General features: G+C 44.5%; 1 protein-coding gene across 2 annotated transcripts in view; it reads right to left on the reverse strand.

Moving 5' to 3' along the window:
- Positions 1-26,870, reverse strand: part of grid2 (glutamate receptor, ionotropic, delta 2) — a 475,449-nt gene that overhangs the window by 132,831 nt on the left and 315,748 nt on the right. For both annotated transcript variants that reach the window (XM_077223320.1, XM_077223321.1), the window contains exons 6-8: positions 26,113-26,286; positions 17,325-17,486; positions 14,874-14,993 (exon numbers count right to left, since the gene is read on the reverse strand). In XM_077223320.1, the coding sequence (XP_077079435.1) occupies positions 14,874-14,993; positions 17,325-17,486; positions 26,113-26,286 (456 nt within the window). The remainder of the gene's footprint in view (positions 1-14,873; positions 14,994-17,324; positions 17,487-26,112; positions 26,287-26,870) is intronic.

Genomic DNA, 26,870 nt, shown 5'->3' on the forward strand with positions numbered 1-26,870 from the left:
ATGGATGGCAGGACCCAAGGTTTCCCAACAGAACATTGCCCAAAGCGTCACACTGCCTCTGCCGGCTTGCCTTCTTCCCATAGTGCATCCTAGTACCATGTGTTCCCCAGGTAAGTGCACCCGGCCATCCCTGTCATGTAAAAGAAAAGGTGATTCATCAGACCAAGCCAACTTCTTCCATTGCTCCGTGGTCCAGTTCTGATGCTCACGTGCCCACTGTTTGTGCTTTCGGTGGTGCACAGGAGTCAGGATGTCTCTGCAACAAACTGCCATGCACTGTGTATTCTGACACCTTTCTATCAGAACCAGCATTAACTTCTTGAGCAATTTGAGCTACACGGACCACACATGCCAGCCTTCGCTCCCCACGTGCATCCATGAGCCTTGGACACCCATAACACTGTCACCGGTTCTGTTCCTTCCTTGGACCACTTGTGATAGATACTGACCACTGCAAACTGGGAACACCCCACAAGAGCTGCAGTTTTGGAGATGCTCTGACCCAGTCGTCTAGCAATCACAATTTGGCCCCTGCCAAACTTGCTCAAATCCTTACGCTTGCCCATTTTCCCTGCTTCTAACACATCAACCTTGAGGACAAAATGTTCACTTGTTGCCTAATATATCCCACCCACTAACATTTGCAGGTATAGAGACATGTTATTCAGGTTTTCACTTCGCCTGTCAGGGGTCATAATGTTATGCCTGATCGTTTTTATATTTATATATATTTACTACTCATGTGGTATGGTCAAGGTAATCATATATTTACATTTTGATATTGTATTTGATTATAATAGGTTATAGACGATATAATAGGTTTTAAAATATACTGTATTTTCAAGTTAACATGTTTGGGGAGTTGCACCACATAAATAAATAAAAAATATTTCAAATTAACTAATATTTAAAAAGACGTACCGATCTTGACGCAATCTGTCCTCTTTATGACAGTGGATTGATAGACAAAAGCTTTTTTTAAATATAATTTTAACAAAACTGCTTCCCAAAAATATCAATGAATTTTAAATTCTGTAATTAAAAAAACACTCATCACAGAAGAGGTGCATTCAAGTCACTCGAAGGACACATGATTCCTGCCTTTTTTTCCTGCACAGACAACAGCCTTGGGCATTACACTGAAGAATGGGTAAGCGAACAGCCATGTTTCTCTTTTATGAATCTTTCTGACATTTTGCACCTTTCACGTCAGTTTCCGAGTAGGCATTGAATCAACAGTATTCTTAGCTTCTTTGATGAAAACACTTGTCGCTTTCGCACCTTTGCTTGACCTTTAGAAAAGTAGACAGCACCTGTGGCACACACTAGATTTTTTTCTGACGGCTTCATCAGCACCTGGTAATTACCAGCAGGCAGCAGAGGAGCCTGCAGTGATCAAAGCCTCAGACACAGAAGAAAGAAGGGGAAAATGAGGGAGGGTGAGAGAAACAACTGGCAAGTCCAGGCGCTGAGGTATGGAGAGGTGAGGACACTATGGAATGGTTGTGTTAATCCGGCTGGAGCAGGAACATAGGAATGCGCTGATCCACAGAGGCATGGAAAGTCTAAACGGCACTGTCTGCGGTAATCCTCTGGTTTACATGCTGTAATTCTATTGGAAGACTGCAGGAGGGCACACTGGGGGTCTGACCTAGAACCTGCAACCACAGCCTTCAATACACCCTCACTGCGAATGCATTTGTTACTGCATTATGTTAGAAATGCAGCATTACTGTAACAATCAGACTAATGAAGATCTTTTAACATGAAATCAACATGCTGGTGCTTAAGAAGCATTTCTTGTTATCATGATCAAAGTTGAAAACAGTTGCCTTTAGCGTAATCACAGCCATGCTGATAAAGAGCCATATCACACGCCTGCTTGTGGGATATTGCTCATATATGTACACATGTGTTTCTATCATCCTTCTGTAGAAAACAAAATGCTGTTTATCCCTGTATTTTCTATGAAAGTCTCTTGATCTTGGCAAAGTTCTTGGCGAAACAGCATCATAAATAAATAACGATCACAGGGGTTCTCTGTACTTTTCAAAATCCTTTTCAAAATCACCCAAAATGGATGTCTCACTCACTACATGTCTAAGATGTTTCCCAGTGCCACAACAGATATTTGTTCCAGCGAAGTCGCAGCGGTTGACGTGCAGCTCTGCTTTGAGGACTACACTTCTCTATACTGAGGGACATTCATTCTGTGGGAGAGCAAGAGATGTTTATCTCTACATCTCTATTCACAGCGTGCAGCCACAATACAAACACTAAATACACAGCCATAAATAAATAATGAAGAAAAAGGAATGATGTTAGATTTCTCTTTTAAACATTGCACAAGAATATGCAAAGAGAATATCACATAAGAGAGAAATGTGTTACGGAGAAGACATACAAAGCACAATCACAGTCTGGAGAAATGTGTGATGGAAAAATCGCTTATTTGGATTTCCATATGAACATTTCAATAACAAAAATAAAATATCACAAACAAAAACTGTTCTTTTTTTCCCCCTGTATGGCATTTTGGTGGAAACGCCCATAAACCTTGCAATGTATTATAGTGGTATTCACAAAAAAAGAACCACCAAGCCTTAAGGTTGCGAACACATTAGCTAAAAATTTCGCACTCACACAAAATTCCTGCATGGATTCCAATTTAAATTACTTTTTTCGTCAACAAGAATTCTCACAACAACTATAACTGTGACAACACCTTTGGATACAAGAAAATATCCATTAAATAGCATACAAAAATGGGTAAAAAAGATTTTTTCTGCTGTAAGTAAACCATGACCCCATTAGATATGCAATAATCGAGTGCTTCAAGAAAAAAACGATTATGCTGGCAGCTCAAGTAAAAGACCTTGAAATAGGTTTAACCTGACATTGTATTAATATCATAACCCACATTCATTACGTAATACAAAAGGATTTTTATCTGAAAGTTCAAAATCTCTTCTAGCCAAATTCTACATCTGGACAAGAGAAACTTTATCTTAATAGAATAAGTGCATTTTCGTCTTTGGACAAAATGTAATAGATCTCAGTAAAAGCCTACAAAGTGGAAGTGAGGACTAGTGTGGAAATAAATATGGGACTGCAGCGAACAAAAGCGCTGCTATGCCTAGCTCTTTTCCCATATCTATTCAATCACTCCATCCTTTAACAATATGATAATACAATCCGTGTCACACATGCGGAGGAAAATATCTTTTCTACTCTTGGAAAATTGAAGAGGGGCTGCGGTTGAAAAGAGAAACTCAAGTCATTTAACACATTGGCAATCTACAGGGAGATGTCTAGACAAAATGTGCCAAAAAAAAGAAAAAGAAAAAAAGAAGCATGTCTTTAAAGCAGCACAAATCAATGATAGCCTTGCTCATTCACACTCTCTCCATCTCCAATCATACAGGCCGAGACAGCTCCTCTCAAAGAACATCTGAATCTACCTAATGGAATGGAAAATTGGGGGAAATGGGGAGTCAGACCCAAGGGGATGTCTTTCCCCACTGTACAGTTTTCACATATTTAACACAGGCACTTCTACAACCTTGCCTTGCGAGTCGGCGAACACATTAATGCACATCACCCAGTCGAAAGGGTGCCATTTCCGAATATTAATATAACACACTCAAAGTCATGCTGAACAACTCTGGCCGTACCCTGAGGGCTGACTTTATCTAGTCACATAACCGATCGTTCTCAACAGTGAGCTACAAAGCATTTAAGACCTGAAACAAACTCTAGGTATGTGCATTGTGAACACATGCGCTTTTAGCTATGCAAGCTCGGTTTTGTGACTTTGAAATGTGTCAATCCACAATTTATACGCAAGTACTGTGTTGCTGTCTTCATCTAAGGTCCATTTTCTTTCAGGGAATGAAGGAAAATAATCATATTAAATGAAAAAGCTCACATGGTTTAGGTCAGGGGCTTTCAAACCTGTCCTGAAGGACCTCCAGCAATGTTTGCAGATTTTGTATGTTTCCCTCATCTAACACACCTCTGCAAGACTCTGCGGATAAGGGATACATACAAAATGTGCAGTGCTGGGGGTCCTTCAGGGCAGGTTTGTCCTCTAAATAACATCTGAACTAATGGCTCACACATTTGAAGGTAACCTCAATCCATCAGATTAATCTGCCCGGAAAAACTGACAAAGAACTGAAATATTTTCCACTGCAAGTAACTTCAACCACAGATGGTGGATAGAGAACTGCAAATTATGTAGTGTACATTTAAAGAGGTACAACATTTGCATACTAATGCACACACAACCGTTTAAAAGTTTAGGGTCAGTGTTTTTTTTTATTTCAAATAAATGCTGTTCTCTGAACTTTATACTGTTCTTTGAACTTTATACTATTAGTTATTAAGCAGCATAAATCATTTCAACATTGGTAATAATAATAAATGTTACTTGAGCACCAAATCAGCATTTTAGAGTGATTTCTGAAGGAGTAATGGCTGCTGAGAATTCAGCTTGGCTTTTTATTTGAAAAATAATAATATTTAATACTAGAAAATAGTTATTTTAAATTGTAATAAATTACACACAACAATACTGTGTTTACTATATTTTTGATCAAATAAATGCAGCCTTGTTGAGCATAAGAGAGACCTTTCAAAAACATGAAAAATCTTACCTACCCCAAACTTATACCCCTAAACGCTAATGATGTAGCAGATGTTAGAAATCACACATATAAGTTTTAACTACATTGGCGCCTGCTGATGGTCATGCATAGTTAATGAGCTGCTGATGGGATGTAAGCTGGCTAGTAATAGACTTTCCTAACTCTCTAATCCCAGTGACGTCTATCTAACCTCTTCTTTTTTTCTGCAAATGTTCCCACCTCTTCCGGCTCAGTGGACCCTCACATTAGCTCAAACTCAATCGCATATTCCCTACTGACTGCCCGACCTGTGTGCTAATACGTTTTCAATGAAGGCAAAAACAAAAGAATATTTTGTATCCTACCTCGGATGATTAGCCAAAATGGCTAATTCGAGCAATTACACCACAGTGAAGCTTTTAGATGTTTTGATATATAGAGAGGTAAGCTGAATGTAGCCAATGGATTTAATGATGTGGAAAACAAATTATTGCATGGTGGTAAAACTAATTATGACAGATTGATTTGAACCATCATAAGGGAGATATGTACACAGTACATCTACATATTGGTGTCTACAGAATAGGGTCCAATAATTTTTGAAACCATATTGAAAATATAGGATTCAAAATCTGATTTATAGCCTGAAACAATAAAACATCTTGTGATTTTGAATAATTTAAAACACAGAAACATTACATTTTTCCCTTTTCAATTTAACTTGTCACTCAAAATGTTATGCAAATAATATAATTTGTATCAAATCAAAATCATTTTCACTATCCACCCTGTGCATCTTTGAATAGAATATTGTGTCACTGGAAGGATATAAAACAGGATGTTGAAATATTGATATCACTCTTTACCCTGAAGTCAACTTCACACCGATTACCCTGGCAACAAGTCTAAATTAGAAACAAAAACCATTAAATGCCTGTTCAAAAGGGACTGATAATGTTCAGGACAATTGACCATATGAAAAGAGAGCAGTGGTTGTCCAATCCCTTGTGACACTCTAATACTGTGGAGTGAAAAACTGCAAAGTTAGAAAGACGCTCAAGTGTGTTAGCTGGTCCTTGCAGGATTTTCAACAGGCTGGAAGAACATCCCCCTCACAGGAGGTAGCTGAGATAACTACTGCTAATGTGTTAGCAGGTGGTCACATTAAACAGGTTTTATTTATGGTCAATGTCAACAAGTGTGGAAACACATACTGGCATGTCTGTAAACACAGCAGTTAATTGAAGAGATGTTTAAAACACAAGTGGCTTAAACATATGTACAGTACTTGTGAAGAACTGTCCTTCTGTGTATCTATACTATGTGTTTGAATATTATCAAGCCAGAGTAAATACAGATTGTTCACTGTAAAAGTAATGCATGAGAGTCTTTATAAAAAAGAGGGACTAAAATGGCACAGATCAGTAAAATATTATAGCATCGCTAAAACAAGATAAATTTTCTTAAGCCAAACTGAGACTTGAAAAAACAGAAAACTATAGATAGATAGATAGATAGAAAGATAGATAGATAGATAGATAGATAGATAGATAGATAGATAGATACAGTAAGTTTTAATATTTTAGTTATTGTTGCTTCAAGTGCTTTTCCAGCAGAAGTATGCAGAACCTAGTATAAAAAGCATTGCTTCTGAAACAATTATCCACTCTGATAAAAGAAGCTTGCTTAATTTAATTATTTTGTACTTCAAATATTTATTTCATCTTTTGGAAGTGCAGCACCAATCTTTTTTGTGTCAGAGACTATTATCTTTAATGAAATCTGACAATTTAATTTGTGCATGATGGCAGTAACGTTGCAGTGAGGTTCCAGTGGTTAAGAGGAAGTGGCATCATTTAAGGACTCTGATGTCTGATGTCTGATGGTTGACTGTTGACTTTGGCACACTGGAGTCCTCAAGGACAATCCTTCTGATTAACATCTCACTCTATCAGATCCAAGTTACTTCAGACACACGATCTACACTATGTCAACAAGTTTTGCTGCCTGATGATCTATACAATTCTTTAGTGCACATTAAAAACTTTGGACATGGGATTTTCAAAAGCATCAGCAGGAAAGAGATGAATACACCAGCCAACAACATTTACTTACTGTAGTTTAAACCCAGGGTCTAAAATTAAAACCGTGCTACACAAAAATAGATGAACTGAGAAAATATTTCATAACAAATATTTATTTCTAGTCATAAGACTCTATATTTTGGTGCTTTTTATTGGTTCCTATACGATTTGAATCACTCAGCTATTTTTCCCTTGCCATCTACTCTAGATCACAAATATACAAACTTCTGATGAGAAAGTGTCCACTTCATTAGAAGATGCTCGAGTTGAAAGTTTTCTTTAGTAGATGGTTTGAATTGTGCACATCACCTACAATGGCATGGGTTAAAGGGACAGTTCACCCAAAAATGAAAATTGGAGTTATATTGAAAAATATCTAAGTTTCAAGCTTTATAATGGGAGTGAATGGAGGATAAGATTTTGAAATCCAAAAATGTGCATCCATCCATCATAAAAGTAATCAATATGGCTCCAGGGGTTAATAAAGGCCTTCTGAAGCAAAATGATGGGTTTTTGTAAGAACAATTTTAAAACTTTAAAAACTAAAAAAGCTAACTTCCGGCAGACGGCCTATGCAAGTTGACTTATGCCAAAAGAGTAACCCCTGGTGCAATTTAGGAGTAGCGTAAGCTTTAAACAAAACAAATAGGGTTGGAGAACAAACTCGAGCTCATCAGCATATCTTATATCGAAATCCTCCAACATTTCTCTTTAAAAACGTTTTCGACTTCTAATTTGTGACCGGTGTTTTGTTTTGCTTTATCCTCTGCACTTCTTGTGACAAGTTCGTCAACACATCATGCATCAGGTCAAAGGTTATTAAAAAAACACTAAAAAGTTTTAAAAAGGGATAGTTTTATTACACAAACACATCGCTTGGCTTCAGAAGTCCTTTTTAAACTCCCGGAGCCGTGTGGAGCACTGTATGCACTTTTTTGGGCTTCAAAAGCTCATCCTAAAATCATGTTTTCATTTTCACCAATTTTAATTTTGGGGTGAACTATTCCTTTAAGATCATTAAATTAATTTTCAAAAGTTTAATGTTGCAGTTTATAATAAATTGATAGACTAACATGCAAAAAAAAATGTATTGATACTGTCGTGCTTTTGAATGTAGCCAATTCAGGGCTCGAATTTCAGCACGGGATTGCGAGTATTACGCATTATTCTAATCCTTCCCGCAGGTCTTCTAGCCTGACTACGTCAGACTTCGTACTTCCGCTCAATTTCATTTCGCTTCTGTTGTTAGTCTGAGACATCGACATGTCTCTCAGTTTTCCTCCGGCCTAAAAACAGCCGGCCAATCAACGAAAAGAGGGCGGGCTGAGAGCCGTGACGGTTACGGTCTGGATCAAGGCGCCGACTATGTGTCCGCGACCCCAGCCCCCCTCTTCAATGACGGTGCCCGCTAGTGAACTACTGATTCCCGCGAGTCTACCCTCTGGTGGCCCGCGTGTTTCAGTTGAAGCTACAGAGGAAGATGCCATGTCTGTTGCAGCATCACTAGGTGGGTTTGAGTCTTCTGGAAGTGAGGGCTCGCCACAGCTGCCACCTTCCGGTGAGCATACGGCTGTGCCTGAGTCTGATCCGGAGAAGACGGCCATGCTTTCCTGGGACGATGGGTTTTGGGTAAGGCCGCCGACCCTCGTCCACGGCAAACCCCAATACCTCTCTTCCCGGACGTGCATGATGAGATCTCGAAGTCCAAGAAGACCCCCTTGTCTTCTCGGGACCGCTCGCTGATCTCATCCGCCTTTCCTCCCCTCGATGGGGCCGCTACCCATGGGTACACTGGGGTCCCCCCGGCTGAATGCTCTGTTGCGATGCTATGTGTCCTCAGAGTGCTTCTTCTCGGCGCAATCCTAAGCACCCGCCCGTGGCCTGTAGTTTTTCGTCTACGCTTGTGGCGAGATCCTATAGCGCCACGGGACTGGCAGCCGCCTCAATGCATGCCATGGTCATTCTGCTGGTCCACCTGACCCAGATGCTCATGGACCTGCACGAGGGCGGGACTGACCCAGGGCTCTTCACTGAGCTGCGCGCCGCCACTGACCTTGCTCTCTGAGCGACGAAAGTGGCCGTACGCTCCCTGGGTCAGGTGATGCTCACCATTCTGTGGCTGAACCTGTCTGATGTGCTGGATGTCGCGCGGACCCGTCTGTCCGACATTCCCATATCCCAGGTCGGCCTCTTCGGCGGTGCGGTTGAGGGCTTGCCCAACAGCTCTCAGCCGCCCATGAGCAGACTGACGTTGATTCTGTCCCGACAGCCTCGCCGTCCGCTCAGATCCCTCGGTCTGCCCACCGCCGAAGGCGCCCTCCCGCGGCTCCCACCCCGCCTGTTCACGGGCCGGCTCTGGGGCCGTGGGCGGACGCCACAGCCCTCTCCAGCCCCGCCCCCCGCTACACGCCGGGTTAAGCGGCGCTCTTGAGACGGGCTCCTCGGCGATGATGCAGACTGAGGTTGATTCTGTCCCGACGGCCCCGCCGTCCGCTCAGATCCCTCGGTCTGCCCACCGCCGAGGGCGCCCCCCGGCGGCTCCCACCCCGCCCGTTCACCCGGGCCGGCTCTGGAGGCCGCGGTCGGATGCCACAGTCCTCTCCAGCCCCGCACCCCGCTACACGCCGGGTTAAGCGGTGCTCTTGAGATGGGCTCCGCAGAGATGGGACTCAGTTCTTTCCAGGAGTTGGTAGCAGGACCACTCCTTTTCCCGGGGGAGGGCCGGGGAAGAATCCTTATTCTCCAAAGAGCTGACTCTCCCATCTCTGAGCACAGAGAGTTCTCGGACGTCACAGAGCGCCGCCCACAAGCCGTGCTCTCCTCGTCCCCCTCTGTCCCAGAGGTGGTTGACACGGCGTGCCGTCCACGGACCGCTTCGCCCCTGTCCCCCTCTGTCGCCAGACCCCTGGCAGAGCAGGCCCCCGCGGGATGACCAGCCTGATCCTCCCCTGGTCCCCTCTGCCAGGGCGCGGTTGCTAACTGTGCCCCCACATCGGGCCGCTATGCCATCCACGTCTGGGCCAGTTACTCCGCTTCGCTGCCCCTCCGGGGGGACGCCTGTGGTTCGCATGATCCCGCTGGTTCAGTTCCTGGGAGCCTGGTTAGAGCTTCCCCGTCTGTCCCGCTGGGTCGCGCAGGTCATCAGGCTCGGCTATGCGATTCAGTTCGCACGGTCTCCTCCCCGCTTGGGGAGTCCGCTCCACTTTTGTCGGTGGCTATGCCCCCATCATGAGAGCAGAGATTGCCACCCTGCTGGCGAAGGGTGCAATCGAGACTGTCCCTCCAGCCGAGATGAGGTCCGGCTTCTACAGCCCCTACTTCATTGTCCCCAAGAAAACCGGTTACGGCCGATCCTGGACTTGCGCGTGCTGAAGCGCTCCCTTCATAGGATGCCGTTCAAGATGCTCAAACGCATTTTCGAATGCATACGGCCCAAGGATTGGTTTGCAGCGATCGACCTGAAGGACCCCTACTTTCATGTCTCCATTCTCCTCGGTTTTCTTTCGAGGGGCAGGCATCCATTACGCGGTTTTCCCTTTCGGGCTAGCCCTGTCTCCTCGCATCTTCACGAAGGTCGTCGAAGCTGCCCTTGTTCCCCTTCGGGAACACGGGGTTCGCATCCTGAGTTATTCGACGACTGGCTGATCATAGCTCACTCTCGAGTTCAGGTTTGCGAACACAGGGACCTAGTGCTTCGGCACCTAGCTCGTCTGGGCCTTCGGGTCAACTGGGAGAAGAGCAACTTTGCCCCGTGCAGAGGATCTCTTTTCTCGGTATGGATATCGACTCGGTCGCCATGTCCGCGCAGCTTACGAGCGAGCGCGCGCAGTCACTGCTGACTTGCCTGAGACAGTTCGAGGGCAAGAGTGCGGTTCCACTGAAACTTTTTCAGAGGCTCCTGGGGCATATGGCTTCTGCAGCCGCGGCAACGCCGCGCGGATTGCTTCATATGAGACCGCTTCAGCGACCGAGTCCCGAAGTGGGCATGGCAACACGGCACCCTCCGAGTAACAGTTACTCCGACCTGCCGTCAGACCTTCACCCCGTGGTCGAACCTCAGTTTTCTACAGGCCGGAGTGCCCCTGGAACGAGCTTTGCGGCATGTTGTTGTAACGACAGATGCCTCCTCCACGGGCTGGGGTGCCATGTGCAATGGACGTGCTGCCGCGGGCTCCTGGACAGGACCCCGTCGCCTCGGGCATGTCAATTGCCTCGAGTTGCTGGCTGTACGTCTTGCTTTGCGCCGCTTCCGGGCCGTGCTCAAGAACCAACACGTACTAGTCCGCTCAGACAATACCGCCACTGTAGCGTACATCAACCATCAAGGTGGTCTGCGCTCCCGCCGTATGTCGCAACTCGCCCGCCACCTCTTCATTTGGAGTCAGTAGCATCTGAGGTCGATTCATGCCATTTATATCCCCGGAGCCCTGAACTGTGCAGCCGACGAGCTCTAACGGCTTCAGCCCCTCCCGGGAGATTGGCGACTCCATCCCCAGTTGGTTCAGCTGATTTGGGACCAGTTCGGGGACGCTCAGATAGATCTGTTTGCCTCTCACGACTCGACCCATTGCGCCCTGTTCTTTTCCCTGTCTGAGGGCACACTCGGCACGGATGCACTTGCGCACAGCTGGCCGCGGGGCCGCAAATATGCGTTTCCCCCAGTGAGCCTTCTTGCGCAGACCCTGCGCAAGGTCAGGGAGGACGAGGAGCAGGTCATTCTGGTCGCGCCGTACTGGCCCACCCAGACCTGGTTTTCCGAACTTGTACTCCTCGCGACAGCACCTCCTTGGCCCATTCCTCTGAGGAAGGACCTCCTTTCTCAGGGACGGGGCACCCTGTGCACCCTCGTCCCGATCTTTGGAACCTCCACGTGTGGCTCCTGGATGGGACGAGGTAGGTTTGAGTACCCTACCACCACTGGTGGTGGCTACCATCACTTCCGCTAGAGCTTCGTCCACGAGACATCTCTATGCGTTGAAGTGGAACCTCTTCGTCAACTGGTGCTCTTCTCACCGAGAAGACCCCCGGAGATGTTCGATCAGTGTCGTGCTTTCCTTCCTACAAGATGGGTTGGAGCGAAGGCTGTCTCCCTCCACCCTAAAAGTTTGTGTCGCCACCATTGCCGCACAGCATGACTTTGTTGAAGGTAAGTCGTTGGGGAGGCACGACCTGATCGTCAGGTTCCTGAGAGGAGCGAGGAGACTAAATCCTCCTCGCCCTCCTCTCGTTCCCTCTTGGGACCTCTCAGTGGTTCTAACTGCCCTGCAGAGTGCTCCCTTTGAGCCTCTACAATCAGTTGAGCTGAAGTTCCTGTCAATGAAGACAGCGCTCCTGGTTGCACTGGCCTCCATCAAGAGGGTAGGGGACCTGCACGCATTCTCCGTTGACGAAGCGTGCCTGGAGTTCTTACTCTCACGTGATCCTGAGACCCCGGCCTGGATACTCGCCCAAGGTTCCTACCACTCCCTTCCGGGACCAGGTGGTGAACCTGCAAGCGCTGCCCCTGGAGGAGGCAGACCCAGCCTTGGCACTGCTCTGTCCAGTACGCGCTCTCCGCGCCTATGTAGACAGAACACAGTGTTTCAGGACCTCAGACCAGCTCTTTGTCTGTTATGGTGGGAAGCTGAAGGGAAAGGCTCTCTCAAAGCAAAGGTTGTCACTGGATAGTGGACGCCATTGCTTTGGCATACCAGCAGCAAGGTCGACCGTGCCCCCTTGGTGTGACTGCCCACTCCACCCGGAGTGTGGCATCCTCTTGGGCTCTAGCGCATGGCGCCTCGCTAACAGACATCTGCAGAGCTGCAGGCTGGGCGACACCTAACACATTCGCCAGATTCTATAATCTCCGAGTGGAGCAAGTCCTCTCGTGTACTCGCTTCAACCAGCTAGTACCGGACCCGCTCAGGTGTCTTCGCTTGCTCGCCATTCCACTCCACGGACTGGATACGTGCGATATTCTCCTCAGGTGAGCTTCCCCGAAAGCCCTGAGCTCCTCCAGCACTCCTGACGTCGGCGCCAGTGTCTATTGCCTGTGCGTCGGCTAGGTGCCTCCCGTGTGCATGGTCCCTCCTCTGAGCGACACCCACATGTGTATTTCCACTGTAAGCCTCTTTGAGCATGTGTCTTTCCCTTGGCAAGCCACCTTGCCACCCCTGGGGTTGAAATATTCCACCTGCGGTTGGACACCCCAGTGTTCTCCATATGTCTCCTTCGGGTCATATGTGTATTCTCTAAGTCCCCCCCTCTGGGTTGGCAGTAATTGCATATTTCCCCTAAACTTTGGGATATGCTCCCCAGTGTACCTTGGTATTCCTGTGCTAAATAGGAGTCCTTCGTCCGTGCCAGTCTCACGACAGGGATCTCAGATTTACCCAGGGCACTGGAAGACAGCTGAGAAGGTGGCGTGATTAGACTGGTAACCCCATTCGTCGTCATCCGACGTAACTCGGAGTGACAACGAAAGGGAACGTCTCGGTTACATATGTAACCCTCGTTCCCTGAGTAGGGAACGGAGACGTTACGTCTTCCTGCCACTTTCCGCTGTACCGCAGGGATCGCCTGAGCTCAGTCTTGGCTCCTCAGCGAAGAAACATATCTGCCTGTTGCCGGCGTCCTCCTTTTATACCCACGAGGTAAGGCGGAGATACGCTATGCAAATTCCGCAGACCTATGGCATTTCTTTGCCATTGGCTCGTTTTGTAATACTCGAAGTCCATAGGTGTTCAAACATTGATTGAGTGTCCAGCTGTGTCGCGTCTTCTGTCTCTCTGTCTCTCAAAATGGGTTGCTCAAGGCAAGCGTCAAACGCACTGAAGGTGGTAATACTAAACTCTCGCTTTTAGGAGTTGGGACATGACGGAATATTCACGTGCATATTCGGGCGAGCATTGCATTGTCACTTAAGTTTACCATTCGATATTACCATACCAATATTAAAGGTTACAATTAACAACAGAGCCCAAATTATTAAATTTAGTTGCTATTTCTTTTTAGATCTAATAATCAGCACTCAAAAAAAAAAAATGTACTGTAAATTGCACAAAAGGCAGGTTGTGCAGTAACTTCTAAATCTAATTATAAAGTTAATTTTCTACTCCAATTCATTTTTGAAATATAATCATTTAAACAGTGGCTGTCATAACTTGTTTCAATGACAAATTTATTTAAACATACATTAAATAATCAAGACATTACTAGCATGTTAAGTAAATATAATGAATAGGCTAATATAGTGCATATACAAAATGCTTCTCTCCAGAGATCATTTCTCCAGCGAACTAACCTTCTGTTGACACTAAATGCCTGAGGTAAATGAAATGCTTTGTAAGATATTATTCTCAAGCTGTTTTATTTATATCTTTCCGCAGTTGAAACTGGTTGAGAGATGTAAATATAGAGCGATCGTCTCTTCTTCTGTACATTATTGGTAGAAAACAGCGTTGCACTGCCACGCACGCCCCCTTCTAGGATTCGTCGTGCGAGTGCATGCACAGAACCGTGACATCTGTTCCGTACGGTTCGGGACGAATACATGTACCGTTACACTCCTACTAAATACTAAAAAGAGCTTATTTGCCACAGAGTGTTTTTGTGAAACCAAAAGGAATGTATAAATGACTTACTGATCAGCAACTGACACAAATCAAATATTTAATTTATTCTAGCTAAATAAACAAGTCTAACTTATTTCTCCAGACGGGAGGATATTGGGGTATCCCCATCCAGGAGTGTGGCCTGATCTGCACATTATTCAGCTCCAAAGCTGCCGTTCTGTCATGAGCAATTGATCCACATTCCATGGGGAAGACAGAGACAGATTAGGACCAATATTTGAATGAGCAAATATACATAAATATGACTAAAGTAATTAACGACAAACGAATGGAAAGAACAGATTAATTGTCTTGCGGATCACTGGGGGACGACTCTTATGTTACTGCTGCTTAACTACCTCCTCACTCTACCAAAGCCGTGATGAACAGACGAGCAAACAACAGTAAAACTGATAAACAAAGTGTGCTGATGCACTGCGCCTCTCTGAGGGAGGCTGATGGAATTCATTAGGCTTCTCTGATTATCAATTAAAATCCAAAAGCTCTTTGAATTAAGACAATTGTGTTTCTGGAAGCGATATTGTGGGTCTGAGTGGGATATCTCTTACCCGGCTGACTCCACGGCCACGGTCCTCTCCGTAGTTGGTGCCCAGGATCTCAAAGTGGATGTTGGGGTTGGAGCCATTGTCATTAAACTCCAGCAAGCTGGTCAGACCACTTACACCTCCCTTTAAAAAACAACAACAAAGTGATATAATACTTTTTTTTTGACATGGCTTTGTCATCTAATGAAAAGTGAATACAAATTTCTTGTTAAATGCTATCACAAGCACTGTGTGTTACTTCCACACCACTGCTGGTACCACAAAGAACGACAGAAATAATTAAGGCAGTAACACAGTCCTCCCATCAGCCAGGAATTGCCGCTCTAAAGCCGTCAATATTGTCATGTCCGACCCAGTCAGACCACTCAAAGAAACTGAACAGAATGTGATTCTGTCTGGTGTCAACATTGAGGTTCCAATAATAATAATACTTTTATTTGTGATATTTAGTGACATTTGCTGATCATGCCCCTCGTTCCTGCCATTTCCTCTCCTGTTTCAATTTTCTCTATGAATAAAAATGGCAAAAGGTCCTCACTCCTGTCCATTTTCCATCCTCTCTTCATTAGCACCAGTAATTTAAACTCTGTAGCATCATACCAGCAAAAATCCTCAGCCCTTCCTAAACTGCACCCACAAGATGTCCTGCCCAGCGAAAAAAACACATGAACAGATAGATAATTGTTGTAAATTCACTCTACCAATACCAGTTTCTGACAGAAAAAAATTAGACAGCCAATTACAAAAGATGATGAGCGCTTTCCAAATGAGTTCACCAACTGCTGCTTTGTAAAGCCGATACACACAAACTTCCCCTAATTAAGCTGTAAAACAATGTTCCAGTCCAAACAGTCTCCCGGGAATTGAATACAAGGCCATTATGCAAGCTGATGTACAGTAAAATAAGTGTACAATTTCATACATATACGTGTCTACGTACTGTAATATATATATATATATATATATATTACCATACTCTCAGACATCCCTTGGAAATGAGGTCATTAAAATCTAGGCAGATTTGAAGACGGCACGAGCCAGTGTGTTCTAGCGGTAACCCAGTCAGAATAAATCGCTCTATCTACTTTAATACGACTGTCACACAAGCAGCGGAGTGGAGGTGAGAGCCGGCCGAGAGGTGATATTTCTACTGCGGTATGGCAGGAAGGATCAGTTATATGTGGATACAGGAGGAACAGTACATCCCTCAGGGGGTAAAGCCGTTCCCCAGCAAGCACGGTGTTAAACCAGCACTCAGTCACTAGCCCTGTAACATAGACTGCCATCTCACCCAAAGCAGAAGCATGTGCAGAAGACAGAGAGGAGAGTTTCACTTTATCACACTATCCCCCCTCTCCCCAACCGGAACAAAGATAGAGACTCATTACGGTCCTCAAAACCAAATAGTCATTTGGTTTCGAATGCAAATGAATCCATGGTCAAACTCCCACTCGATCACATCTCTTTAATCACATCAGGGCTCACAGTTAGGACCTTTTTGATGGCCTAGTCAGGTTTTACTTTGTACTGCCAACATTTTCACAAGTCTTTTGACTTTTAACAATGCATTTAAGTGTATGAATGCTATACCATTAAATGGTAAAAAATTCTGTCATTATCGACACATCATTCCAAACCTGTATGACATTTCTATTCTTTCTTCAGTGGAACACAAGAAGGCACATTTTAAAGAGTATTCTGTGACACTCTTTTCAATACAATGAAACTGATTGGGAGTGGGACTGTAAAGCTATAAAATGACAAAAAAATATATCTTGTCAGGCTAATATGATTATTATGTGTGACAAACAGAACAAAATAGAAGTTATTTAATAAAAATCCTGACGTGCCCTTGATATGGCAGGAGTACATGAAAGAAGTGGTGATACCTGATACATCAAAGAATCATTATTTTGTATTAAATCGAAAAAGAAATTGACTGATCCACTTTACCAAAATGGCCTGAATGATTAATTAAAAACTACAAGGATGTTTAAGGTGTTCCACCAAAAAAAGAAGGTTAAACGGGTTTGGAATGACATGAGGGTGTTTTGACATGAGAATTTTGCATTTTGAAGGAAATGTAAGGATATTTGAAGAAATTTGTTTTTTTTTTTTAACAAAAAGTTTTTAATTGCAAAAGCTATAAATATAATGCATTTAATGCATTGCAATTTATGTACAGTAATACTAGTAATGACAGTAAAAATGTTAATACAAATAAAATTGCACCGCTACAAATGTTTTCTATGATAGCTCTAAATTATTATATAAAAAGTTGGTTTCAAGACCATGAATCAACTAAATCTAATCTAAGTTGGCTATCTGGATAACTTTACCTTCTTATCCAGATATATTTAAAACAGGATTTACAACAGAAATATACATAGTACATCACAGAGAACCAAAATTTTAAGTTTGCATGGCCAGCAGGTCATCTTTACAGTATTGTACCTTCTTCACGGTATCCAGCATAGACTTGCCACCCTGCCAGGGTTTGGAGCCCTTGCGGATGCATGAAAGACTCGCCATGCTGTGCCATTTCCTGTCCTCCAGCTTCCTGTGGAAGGTGTTGGCCAGCAGAAGCACTGTATCGTAGATGTAGCGGTTGGTGATCTGACAAGATGACAAAAAACAGCAGGGAAACAAAGAAGAAAAAAAGAGAAAGAAACCGACAATGTGAGCACAGAGAGCCAGAGACACCAGCTTAATATTCTCTTACAAGAAAAAGATTTATGTCTGAGTGGGTACAGCTGGGATGAAAGGTCTCTACAGTGGAAATGACAACAGGCTGCTCACATTGAACAAGTCCTAGAAGACAGTGGAGTTTAATAAGGAACAGAAAATAGACACTTAGCACCTGCTATCTGTAGCATTATTTCTTCTATCCATACATATAGGCTTTGGTGATCATGAATAACAAGGGACAACAAATGGAATGGTACAATAGAACCAGGTCAATTAAAGAAAATCATCTTGCCAAGGTTTTAATGTAAACAGACAGTTTTGTCCTTAGTATATGTAAACAAGCTGACCAAAAATGGATTTGTATCAAAATATCAATATGGGAACTGTGCATTGAGTCTTGTAGCATAAATGCATACTGCTATGTTTCTATTTATGGAAAATGAGACACTCAGTTTATTCAGGAAAATGTTGGATACTGTTCATCTCCGTTATAAATTTAAGTAAACCATTGGTGGCAACTGTCATTTTAAACCAAATGTATATGTAATACCATTTTAAAAGTATGAGGTCAGAAAAAAAACTTTCTAACAGTTTTCATAACAATATTAAGGAAAACAACTGTTTTCAACTTTGATAATAATAATAAACGTTTCTTGATCACCAATCTAATAAAATAATTGTAATAATTAATATTAGAACGATATCGTCTCGGTTACGTATGTAACCCTAGTTCCCTGATAGGGAACGAGACGCTGCGTCAAACGCTGCGGGAACGCCCCTGCGTTGTGCGTCATGAAGCACGTATGGAATCAGCCCAATGGAGAGATGAAACGTCATAGGCGGGTGACGTCATCGACCAGGAAACTATAAAGCACCCCAAAAACACAAGCGCATTAGCTTCTGATAGGCTTGAAGGAAGCGCTAACGGGAGTGCCGGGAGTATGGCGGAGCGACGCAGCGTCTCGTTCCCTATCAGGGAACTAGGGTTACATACGTAACCGAGACGTTCCCTTTCAAGGGAACTTCGAGCTGCGTCAAACGCTGCGGGAACGCGAATACCCACGTCGCCATAGGACCAAATGACCGTCATGTGAGACTAGCGCACAGAGGACGAGAGCACCTGTGCCCCAGGGGTAGAGCTTAAGTCTAGGTCATAGAACTTAATAAAAGTATGCGGTGAAGACCATCCAGCCGCATCACAAACATCACTCAGGGAAACCCCCGACAAAAGAGCTTTAGAAGCAGCCATACTCCTGGTAGAGTGAGCTCGGACAACCAAAGGTGAAGGCTGGCCAGCCGACTCATAAGCAAGTGAGATAGCCTCAACCACCCACTTGCTCATTCTCTGTTTAGACGCCGGACACCCCTTCCTGGGTGGCCCGAAACATACAAAAAGTTGTTCTGATTTCCTCCACAGGGCAGCTCTGTGGACATAAGCGTCTAATGCCCTAACAGGGCAGAGTGAATTAAGTTTCTCCTGGTCCGATGACATAAATGGAGGAGGACAGAAAGCCTGCAGAACCGTAGGTCTAACAATATTAGTAGGAACCTTAGGAACGTAACCTGGTCTAGGATGCAGAAAAGCTTTAACCATGCCAGGTGCAAATTCCAGGCACGAGGGTGAAACCGACAGAGCCTGCAAATCTCCGATTCTTTTTAGTGAAGAGATAGCAAGCAAAAAGATAGTCTTAAAAGTGAGAAACTTCTCGGGAACTTCTTCGATAGGTTCAAAAGGAGCTAGGGAAAGACCTTCTAATACAATGGCCAGATCCCAAGTTGGCACCCTCGTACGAACTGCTGGCCTCAGCCTCAAAGTGCCACGGAGGAAACGAGTTATAAGCGGGTGTCTCCCAAGAGAAACTCCACTGAAAGGGACGTGGTAAGCAGCTAGTGCCGCCACATACACCTTTAGTGTGGAGGGGGATAACCCTGTGGAGAAGCGCTCCTGCAGGAATTCCAGCACTGCACCCACTGGGCAGTTAACTGGGTCCTGCAGGTGTTCTCCACACCAAGAAGTGAAAAGTTTCCACTTCAAGGCATAAAGCTTCCTCGTGGATGGAGCTCTGGAGTTAAGAATGGTCTCAACAACCTCGGTTGAGAGACCGGAGTCTATGAGCTGGGCCCCCTCAGAGGCCAAGCCCACAGTTTCCACAATTCTGGGCGGGGGTGAAGTATCGTGCCCCCCGCCTGGGAGAGTAGATCCCTCCTGACCGGGAGCTCCAAAGGAGAACCGTCCAGGAGAGAAATCAGGTCCGCAAACCATACTCGGGCCGGCCAGAACGGGGCTACTAGTAGTAGACTGACCCCGTCCCGGCGGACCCTCTCCAGAACTCCTGGTAACAGAGCAATCGGGGGAAAGGCGTACAGACGTGACCTCGGCCACGGCTGCACCATAGCATCCAACCCCAGGGGGGCTGGAAGCCCTGGCCTCGGCCCCTGCCTCGACAGGGAGTCTGCTACCACATTCAAATACCCAGGGAGATACATTGCTCTCAGAGATAGTAGCTTCCCTTGGGACCACAGGAGGATCTGACGGGCCAACTTGTAAAGCCGGCGAGACCGCAGGCCCCCCTGATGATTTATATAAGAGACCACCGACGTGTTGTCTGATTGAACTAACACATGATGGCCTCTCAGGTCTGTTAGGAAGTGTTTCAGAGCCTGAAACACAGCCAACATCTCTAGACAATTTATGTGCCACGAAAGATGATGATCCTGCCACAGACCTTGGGCTGGGCGACCACTCATGACCGCCCCCCACCCTGTGAGGGAAGCATCCGTCGTTAGCGTTATGCGACGACAAAGAGCCCCCAGCACAGGACCTTTGGATAGGAACCAAGTTTCTCTCCACATGACCAGAGCACGAAGGCAGCGCCGCGTGACTTTGAACGTGCGGAGCGGATTTCCCCTCGGGGAGAATCCCTTGGTCCTGAGCCACCACTGTAGCGGTCTCATGTACAACAGGCCGCAAGGTATAACGTTGGACGCTGCTGCCATCAGACCCAACAGTCTCTGAAACTGCTTGACAGTGAGTAGCTGGCCTAGCTTCACTTGTTTCACAGCTGAGAGAATCGAAGCGATGCGGGTCGGAGAGAGTCGCGCCCGCATCGATACCGAATCCCAAACGACACCCAGAAAAGTGGTCTTCTGGGAAGGAGATAATACACTTTTCTTTGCGTTCAGCCTCAACCCCAACTTTCTGATATGAGCGAGGACGACATCTCGATGCCGAACCGCCATCTGCTCGGTCTGAGCTAAAATCAACCAATCGTCGATGTAATTGAGAATACGAATGCCCTGAAGCCTCAGAGGCACTAGTGCTGCATCCATGCATTTCGTGAAAGTGCGGGGAGATAAAGCTAGGCCAAACGGAAGAACCCTGTACTGGTACGCCTCGCCCCCGAAGGCGAACCTCAGGAACTTCCTGTGTTGTGGAAGGATGGACACATGGAAGTATGCGTCCTTCAGATCTATCGTGACAAACCAGTCCTCGGACCTGATTTGAGACACGATCTGCTTGATAGTGAGCATCTTGAATTTTAGCTTCCCTACCGAGCGATTCAATATGCGCAGGTCTAAAATTGGACGCAACCCCCCATCCTTCTTTGGAACGATGAAATATCGGCTGTAATAACCTGACTCCAAACTGGGAGGAGGAACCCGTTCTATAGCCTCTTTTTGAAGGAGCGTTTTCACCTCTTGTTCCAATACCAGAGCCTGCTCGGGGCCCACCACTGTGTGCAGAACCCCTCTGAATTTTGGTGGACGACACCTGAACTGGATAGCATAACCCTTTTCTACTGTCTGCAGGACCCAATGAGATATTTTTGGAAGGCTTTTCCACTCTGCCAGAAATTCTACTAAGGGTACCAGCCTCTCGAGACTGGCCTCTGGTGTAACTTGAGCAGCAGACGCAGCGCCCTGTAACGGCGCACCGGCAGGGAACAACTGGTCTGACCGCTCTGAGACCCTCCTCAGAGGGAGCGAGCGTCCCTCGGGAAAGCGCTCGCTGGGATCGTCTGTGCCCCGGCATAAAGGCGGGGTTGGCAGAACGAGCCCCTGAGGGCACCGAGGAGGAATGGGCACCGTAAAAAGAGGTGAACACCTTTCCGCCTCGGTGGGGACCACCCTCAGCATCCTGAACGGCTTGGCGTCAGGACTTCTTCTTAGCCGAAGCCTTCTTAGCCAATATAACTGTCCTCAGATCAGTTCTACTGGGAGAAGGCTTCGGCTGAGAGTGTCGCGGCTGAGCCCACTGTCCAGCAGGGGGAGCACGAGACGCGACACTCTGCCTCTGCTGCGCTCTATGTGATGAGCTCGAAGACGGCCGGGGCTGCTCCCGCCCAGCAGCCCCAGGGACATGAACTTTAAGGGGAAGAAACTTTTTAAAAGCTGCAGTTTGTTTCTTTTCTTCTTGGAATTTATCGATAACTGAATTCACAGCATCACCAAACAACCCCATGGGAGAAAGAGGAGCATCTAAAAGAAAAGCTTTTTCTCTCTCTTTAATATTAGTCTGATTTAACCACAAATGTCTTTCTGCGGCCACCAGAGCTGCCATAGAACGACCCATTAATTTGGCCGATTCTCTGGTGGCACGCAGGGATAAATCAGCAGCCTGACGCAGTTCGCGAACTACGTCAGTACTGACCTCCTCACTCTCACTCATGTCCCTTAGCAGATCAGCCTGGTATGCCTGCAAGATTGACATAGTATGCAGACATGACGCAGCCTGACCTGCTGCCGAATATGCTTTACCCACCAAAGCCGAAGTGTTTCTTAAAGGCTTGGTGGGTAATGCCGGTGCCTTAAAAGATGATGCTGCTTCGGGGGAGAGATGGCTCGCAAGCGTCTCTTCCACACGAGGCAAAGCACCATAACCATGAGCCTTGGCTCCCATAATATTAGCGTATGTTGAAGTCTGGGGACTAAACACTCTATATGACACCGGTTTTCTCCATGATTTCGACACCTCGGTGTGGAGATCATGGAAAAACGGCAGGCACCGGCGTGGAGGCTGCACACGTGACGGCAAAAATCTCTCATCCAACTTTGATTTAGAAACAGACTCCTGTCTAGTCACTGGCCATTCAATATTAAGTTTATCAACAGCTCTTGTTAACACCTCCATAAGCTCATCACTCTCAGGAGTGTGGGGTGGCGAATCCTCCACATCTCCCTCAACACTAACAACATCAAGTTCCTCAGAACTGGATAGCTGCATCTGCGATCCCCACGATAAGCGCCGCCGCTCTGCCTCGGCAGAAGCGGGACCCGAACCGCGGGGAGCGCGCACCGAACCGCTCTCCTCAAAGAGCGATCGGCGGGAGCGGAGCGTCCTTAACGGCAAACGCCCGCAATGCTCACAGTCTGCTCCCTCGAGAGCAAACTGGGCATGCTGAACTCCCAAACAAACAACACAAAGATCATGTGTATCCCCGCTCGTTAAATAACGCGAGCAGGGAGGAACACACTTTCTAAACTGCTGTTCGTCCGCCATAATCTCTCAATATATATATATATAGGGATAAATTGTTTGTGTGGTGCAGGGTATGTAAGACAGACAATATCACACAGGGACAGATTCACATGTAGCGCGACTGAAAGCACAGAAGCTAATGCGCTTGTGTTTTTGGGGTGCTTTATAGTTTCCTGGTCGATGACGTCACCCGCCTATGACGTTTCATCTCTCCATTGGGCTGATTCCATACGTGCTTCATGACGCACAACGCAGGGGCGTTCCCGCAGCGTTTGACGCAGCTCGAAGTTCCCTTGAAAGGGAACTGAAGGATCACGTGACACTGAAAACTTGAGCAACGGCTGCAGAAAATTGAGCTCTGCCATTTAGGAATAAATCCCATTTTATTTACAAACATTTAAAAAAAAAGATTTCATAATATTGACATTTTTTGTATTATTTTACAAAATTTGTATTTGTGTATATATACACATATACAGTAGTCAACATTTGAAGTGGATCAAAAAAGTTAATATCAGAGTTCCTAAGACAAGAACGGGTATTGTCAAAAATTCATGTATAACTTTGATGAAAAGTTTTTATCCACTTTAAATGTTTACTACTGTTTATATATATACACGGTATATATGGAATTATATGCTAAAATGCATGTAATATTATTTGAATTAGATTTTAGATCTAAAACAGAAAACAATTCTATTACTTTGAAATACAATTTCGTGTTATACAAGACAATCAGAAACTTCACTCATACACAAGCTTTTTAAGGGAGTTAATTCCGCTCTGATCGATTGCACGGCCCATGTGTTGTCTCCATTTTAATGAGAAGGTAATAAATAGAGTGAAGCGGTCATTAGGTTTCCAGCGTTGTTTATTAACCCACGCTGAACTGCATACTTGACACTGTATCGAGTGTCTGAGTAAATCCAAACCATGTTGAAAAATAGCTGAGAAAAACTTCTCGCCATCAGCTTTGCGTTGCCATAATTGTAAAAAACGCAATTCGTCAGGTAAGCAATTCGCTTTGAAAAAATAAGTCAACCAGTAATCAGAGAAACACAAAGAAAAGGCTATACTGATTATGTTAAGAGTCACGCTCTGTTGGCTCCATCAACAGGCATTTGTAGGTACGCTCCACTTTAAGGCTGTAATGGCTTCGAGAGCCAGAAAACTAACTGCCAATTACGCAGTATATGTGTACACCAGCTTTAAAGCAGACAGTGTCGACGGGGATGACACTCTCATCTAATGTTTCTGGCGCACATGGTGGAGTTAAAACGAGATCATACTCCATTTTTCAAATGAATGGGGTTCGACATCCCAACACAACACCAGTGGTGCCTGTATTTACACTTCCTGACTCCCACAAAACAACTCTCCGTCTACCAGGAGAATGGGCGAACAAAAAGACCAATGACCCAAAGAAGCAGACTTGACAGGGAATCCACAAGACTACCAAGGAAAAGTGTTTTATTTGTCAAGCGTCGTGGCTTTTCCCTGTTTGCTGTATTTTTTCATCTGCAAGAGAAGAAACACAAAGGGCTTACTTATTGATTTACCTGTATGTTTCCTGTCTTAGACACAAAGTGAAATGGCATAAGATGCTGCCGTTTTTGGGTGGGCTGTTTTCTGGGAAGGCCATTTCATGATATAGCATTTGCAGAAGAAGTTCAGACCACTGAAGCAACAAAGCTGCCAATGCCCAAGGGGTAAACAGACAAAGACTGGGTTAAATTCAGGGGGGAGAAGATCGGCTGACCAGGGAAATCCATTAAGTCTTTTTGAAGTGCAGGAGTTAGTGGGTCTCTCCAGGGAAGATGATTGGTGATTTAAAGGGAACGGGAGGTGCAAAGGGGTATTCCAAAGGGAGGGTGGGATATATGTCAAGAAAGAGGGATGTGATACGCTTCAGAGCAGGGCAAAATTGGGCTCTTCTGTGTTAGACTGCTGACCACTGAGCAGAACTGAATTCTTAATGTCAAACACGTCCAGCTTATACAGTAGGCATTCAACACTACACAGAGAGTCCTTGTCCCCCCATATCTAACATTCTGAAAATAAGTGCTGAATTATATTATATCTCAAAATCTTTCTGCCATTTGATGAAATTCAATAAATATAAATGCCCCAAAATGCATGTGGAAAACAATCAAATAAATAAATAAATACACCAAAATTTTCTTTTCAAATGACCTTTTAAAAATTATAATTTAGCTAAATAATACTTTTCTTCACTTACAAAGGAAAGTGACATTTATTTTGAGTATAGTAAAATTTGTTTGCAATTTGGACTTGCCACTTGGATTCATAATATGAAATATCAATAATTATGTTTTTTTTCTGGAAAAAAAAAATTACATAAACAATTTCAACCAAACAGCCATTGTAGCCAAGATTATTTTATGAAAGTAAAAATACTGTAAAACATTATACAGACTATTTAATCATTTTCAATGTATGTACTGTACACCAGTAGCAAAATGATAACCTCTAATACTATTTTTACAATTGAATTTTAAATTACAGACACTATTAAAATGTCTCTGTTAAACACTCTCACATTCACAAGTCACAGGACAAGGAACAATAATGATATTGCTATTGTATATCTTATATGGAATATCGCCTGGTCTTGCTGAAAATATATATGTGCCTTTTTGATACCAACATATACCCACACGACTATGAATTAATATTGAGTAGGGGCTTTGAAAGAATGTATTGATATACTGTGCAATGTTTTTCAGTATTTAATGCGGCCCAATAAACATCACATCTGTTAATTTCTGTTGTCATTTGAGAAAATGTACATGTGAGAAAATGCATTCAGCTGGATAAATAGTACAACACAGGAATGGGACCCACAGGCACAATGAAAAGAACTAAAAACTCAACAAAACAAGATTGCTAATTTTCACACTGGCATTTTCTAGTTTTTTAAGGAAGTTAGCTCAAAGGCTAATGATGACAGTTAATGGACACAATCAAAAGGGAAATGAAGGCACTTAAGACAAATGATTTATGATTAACTTGAATGGACACGAAAAAATGTCAGTATGGGGGAATGAATCGCACCTCTAACGTCTGTGCCTTTGGGTCTTTGGGGTCGCAGAGAGACGTGTTGATGCGGTGGTTGCTCCTGACGCAGCGCTGGCTGTTGTTCTGCGGGAAAGGAAAGGTTTGTCTCACCAGGGTCAGGCGACCTATAGACTTCATCACCAGCTCCTGCACATCCATGTCTGAAATCTCCTGCATTTCGTGAGAGGAAAAGAGCAAAAAAGAAAAAAATTATGTCAAAAGAAAAGAGATTTTCCATCTGCAGTGTAAATAGCCTACATAGATAAACAGCATCTTGCTGAGAAGAGCTTCTGTTTCACACTTGAATGGAAAAGAAAGAGCAGAAGTAGGACCAGGGAAAATATTACAATCATGATTTTCACTTCAGTAAATAACAAACTATTATTTGAGAGAAATAAAAAGGGGTAGAGATTAAATATGAAAATCAAAATCAAACAGGTCTTTTTTTATGCTTGTGTTGAAAAATTACACAATTTCTTTACAGGGAAAATTTCAACTGCATGTTATCTGAAAATATTTACTTATGGACTATTCGACAAAAGTTTAGCTCAATTAGACTTAATTACATTACATTAACAATTGATATGTTTACTGATAAGAAAATAATAATAAACAGCTTAACAACAAAGTATATAATGGATTAGCTTTCTTAAATATTATATCCTAAAATATAAAAAATTAACTGTACCAACCAGGGTCACAGAATAATCCCATTATCAGGGTCCAAATTCCACAAAAACAATAAATATGACTCC

The sequence above is a fragment of the Siphateles boraxobius genome, unplaced genomic scaffold, assembly GCF_051911475.1.
Source record: "Siphateles boraxobius isolate OS27281-9 unplaced genomic scaffold, OSU_SipBor_1 9, whole genome shotgun sequence".
Classification (NCBI taxonomy): Eukaryota; Metazoa; Chordata; class Actinopteri; order Cypriniformes; family Leuciscidae; genus Siphateles; species Siphateles boraxobius.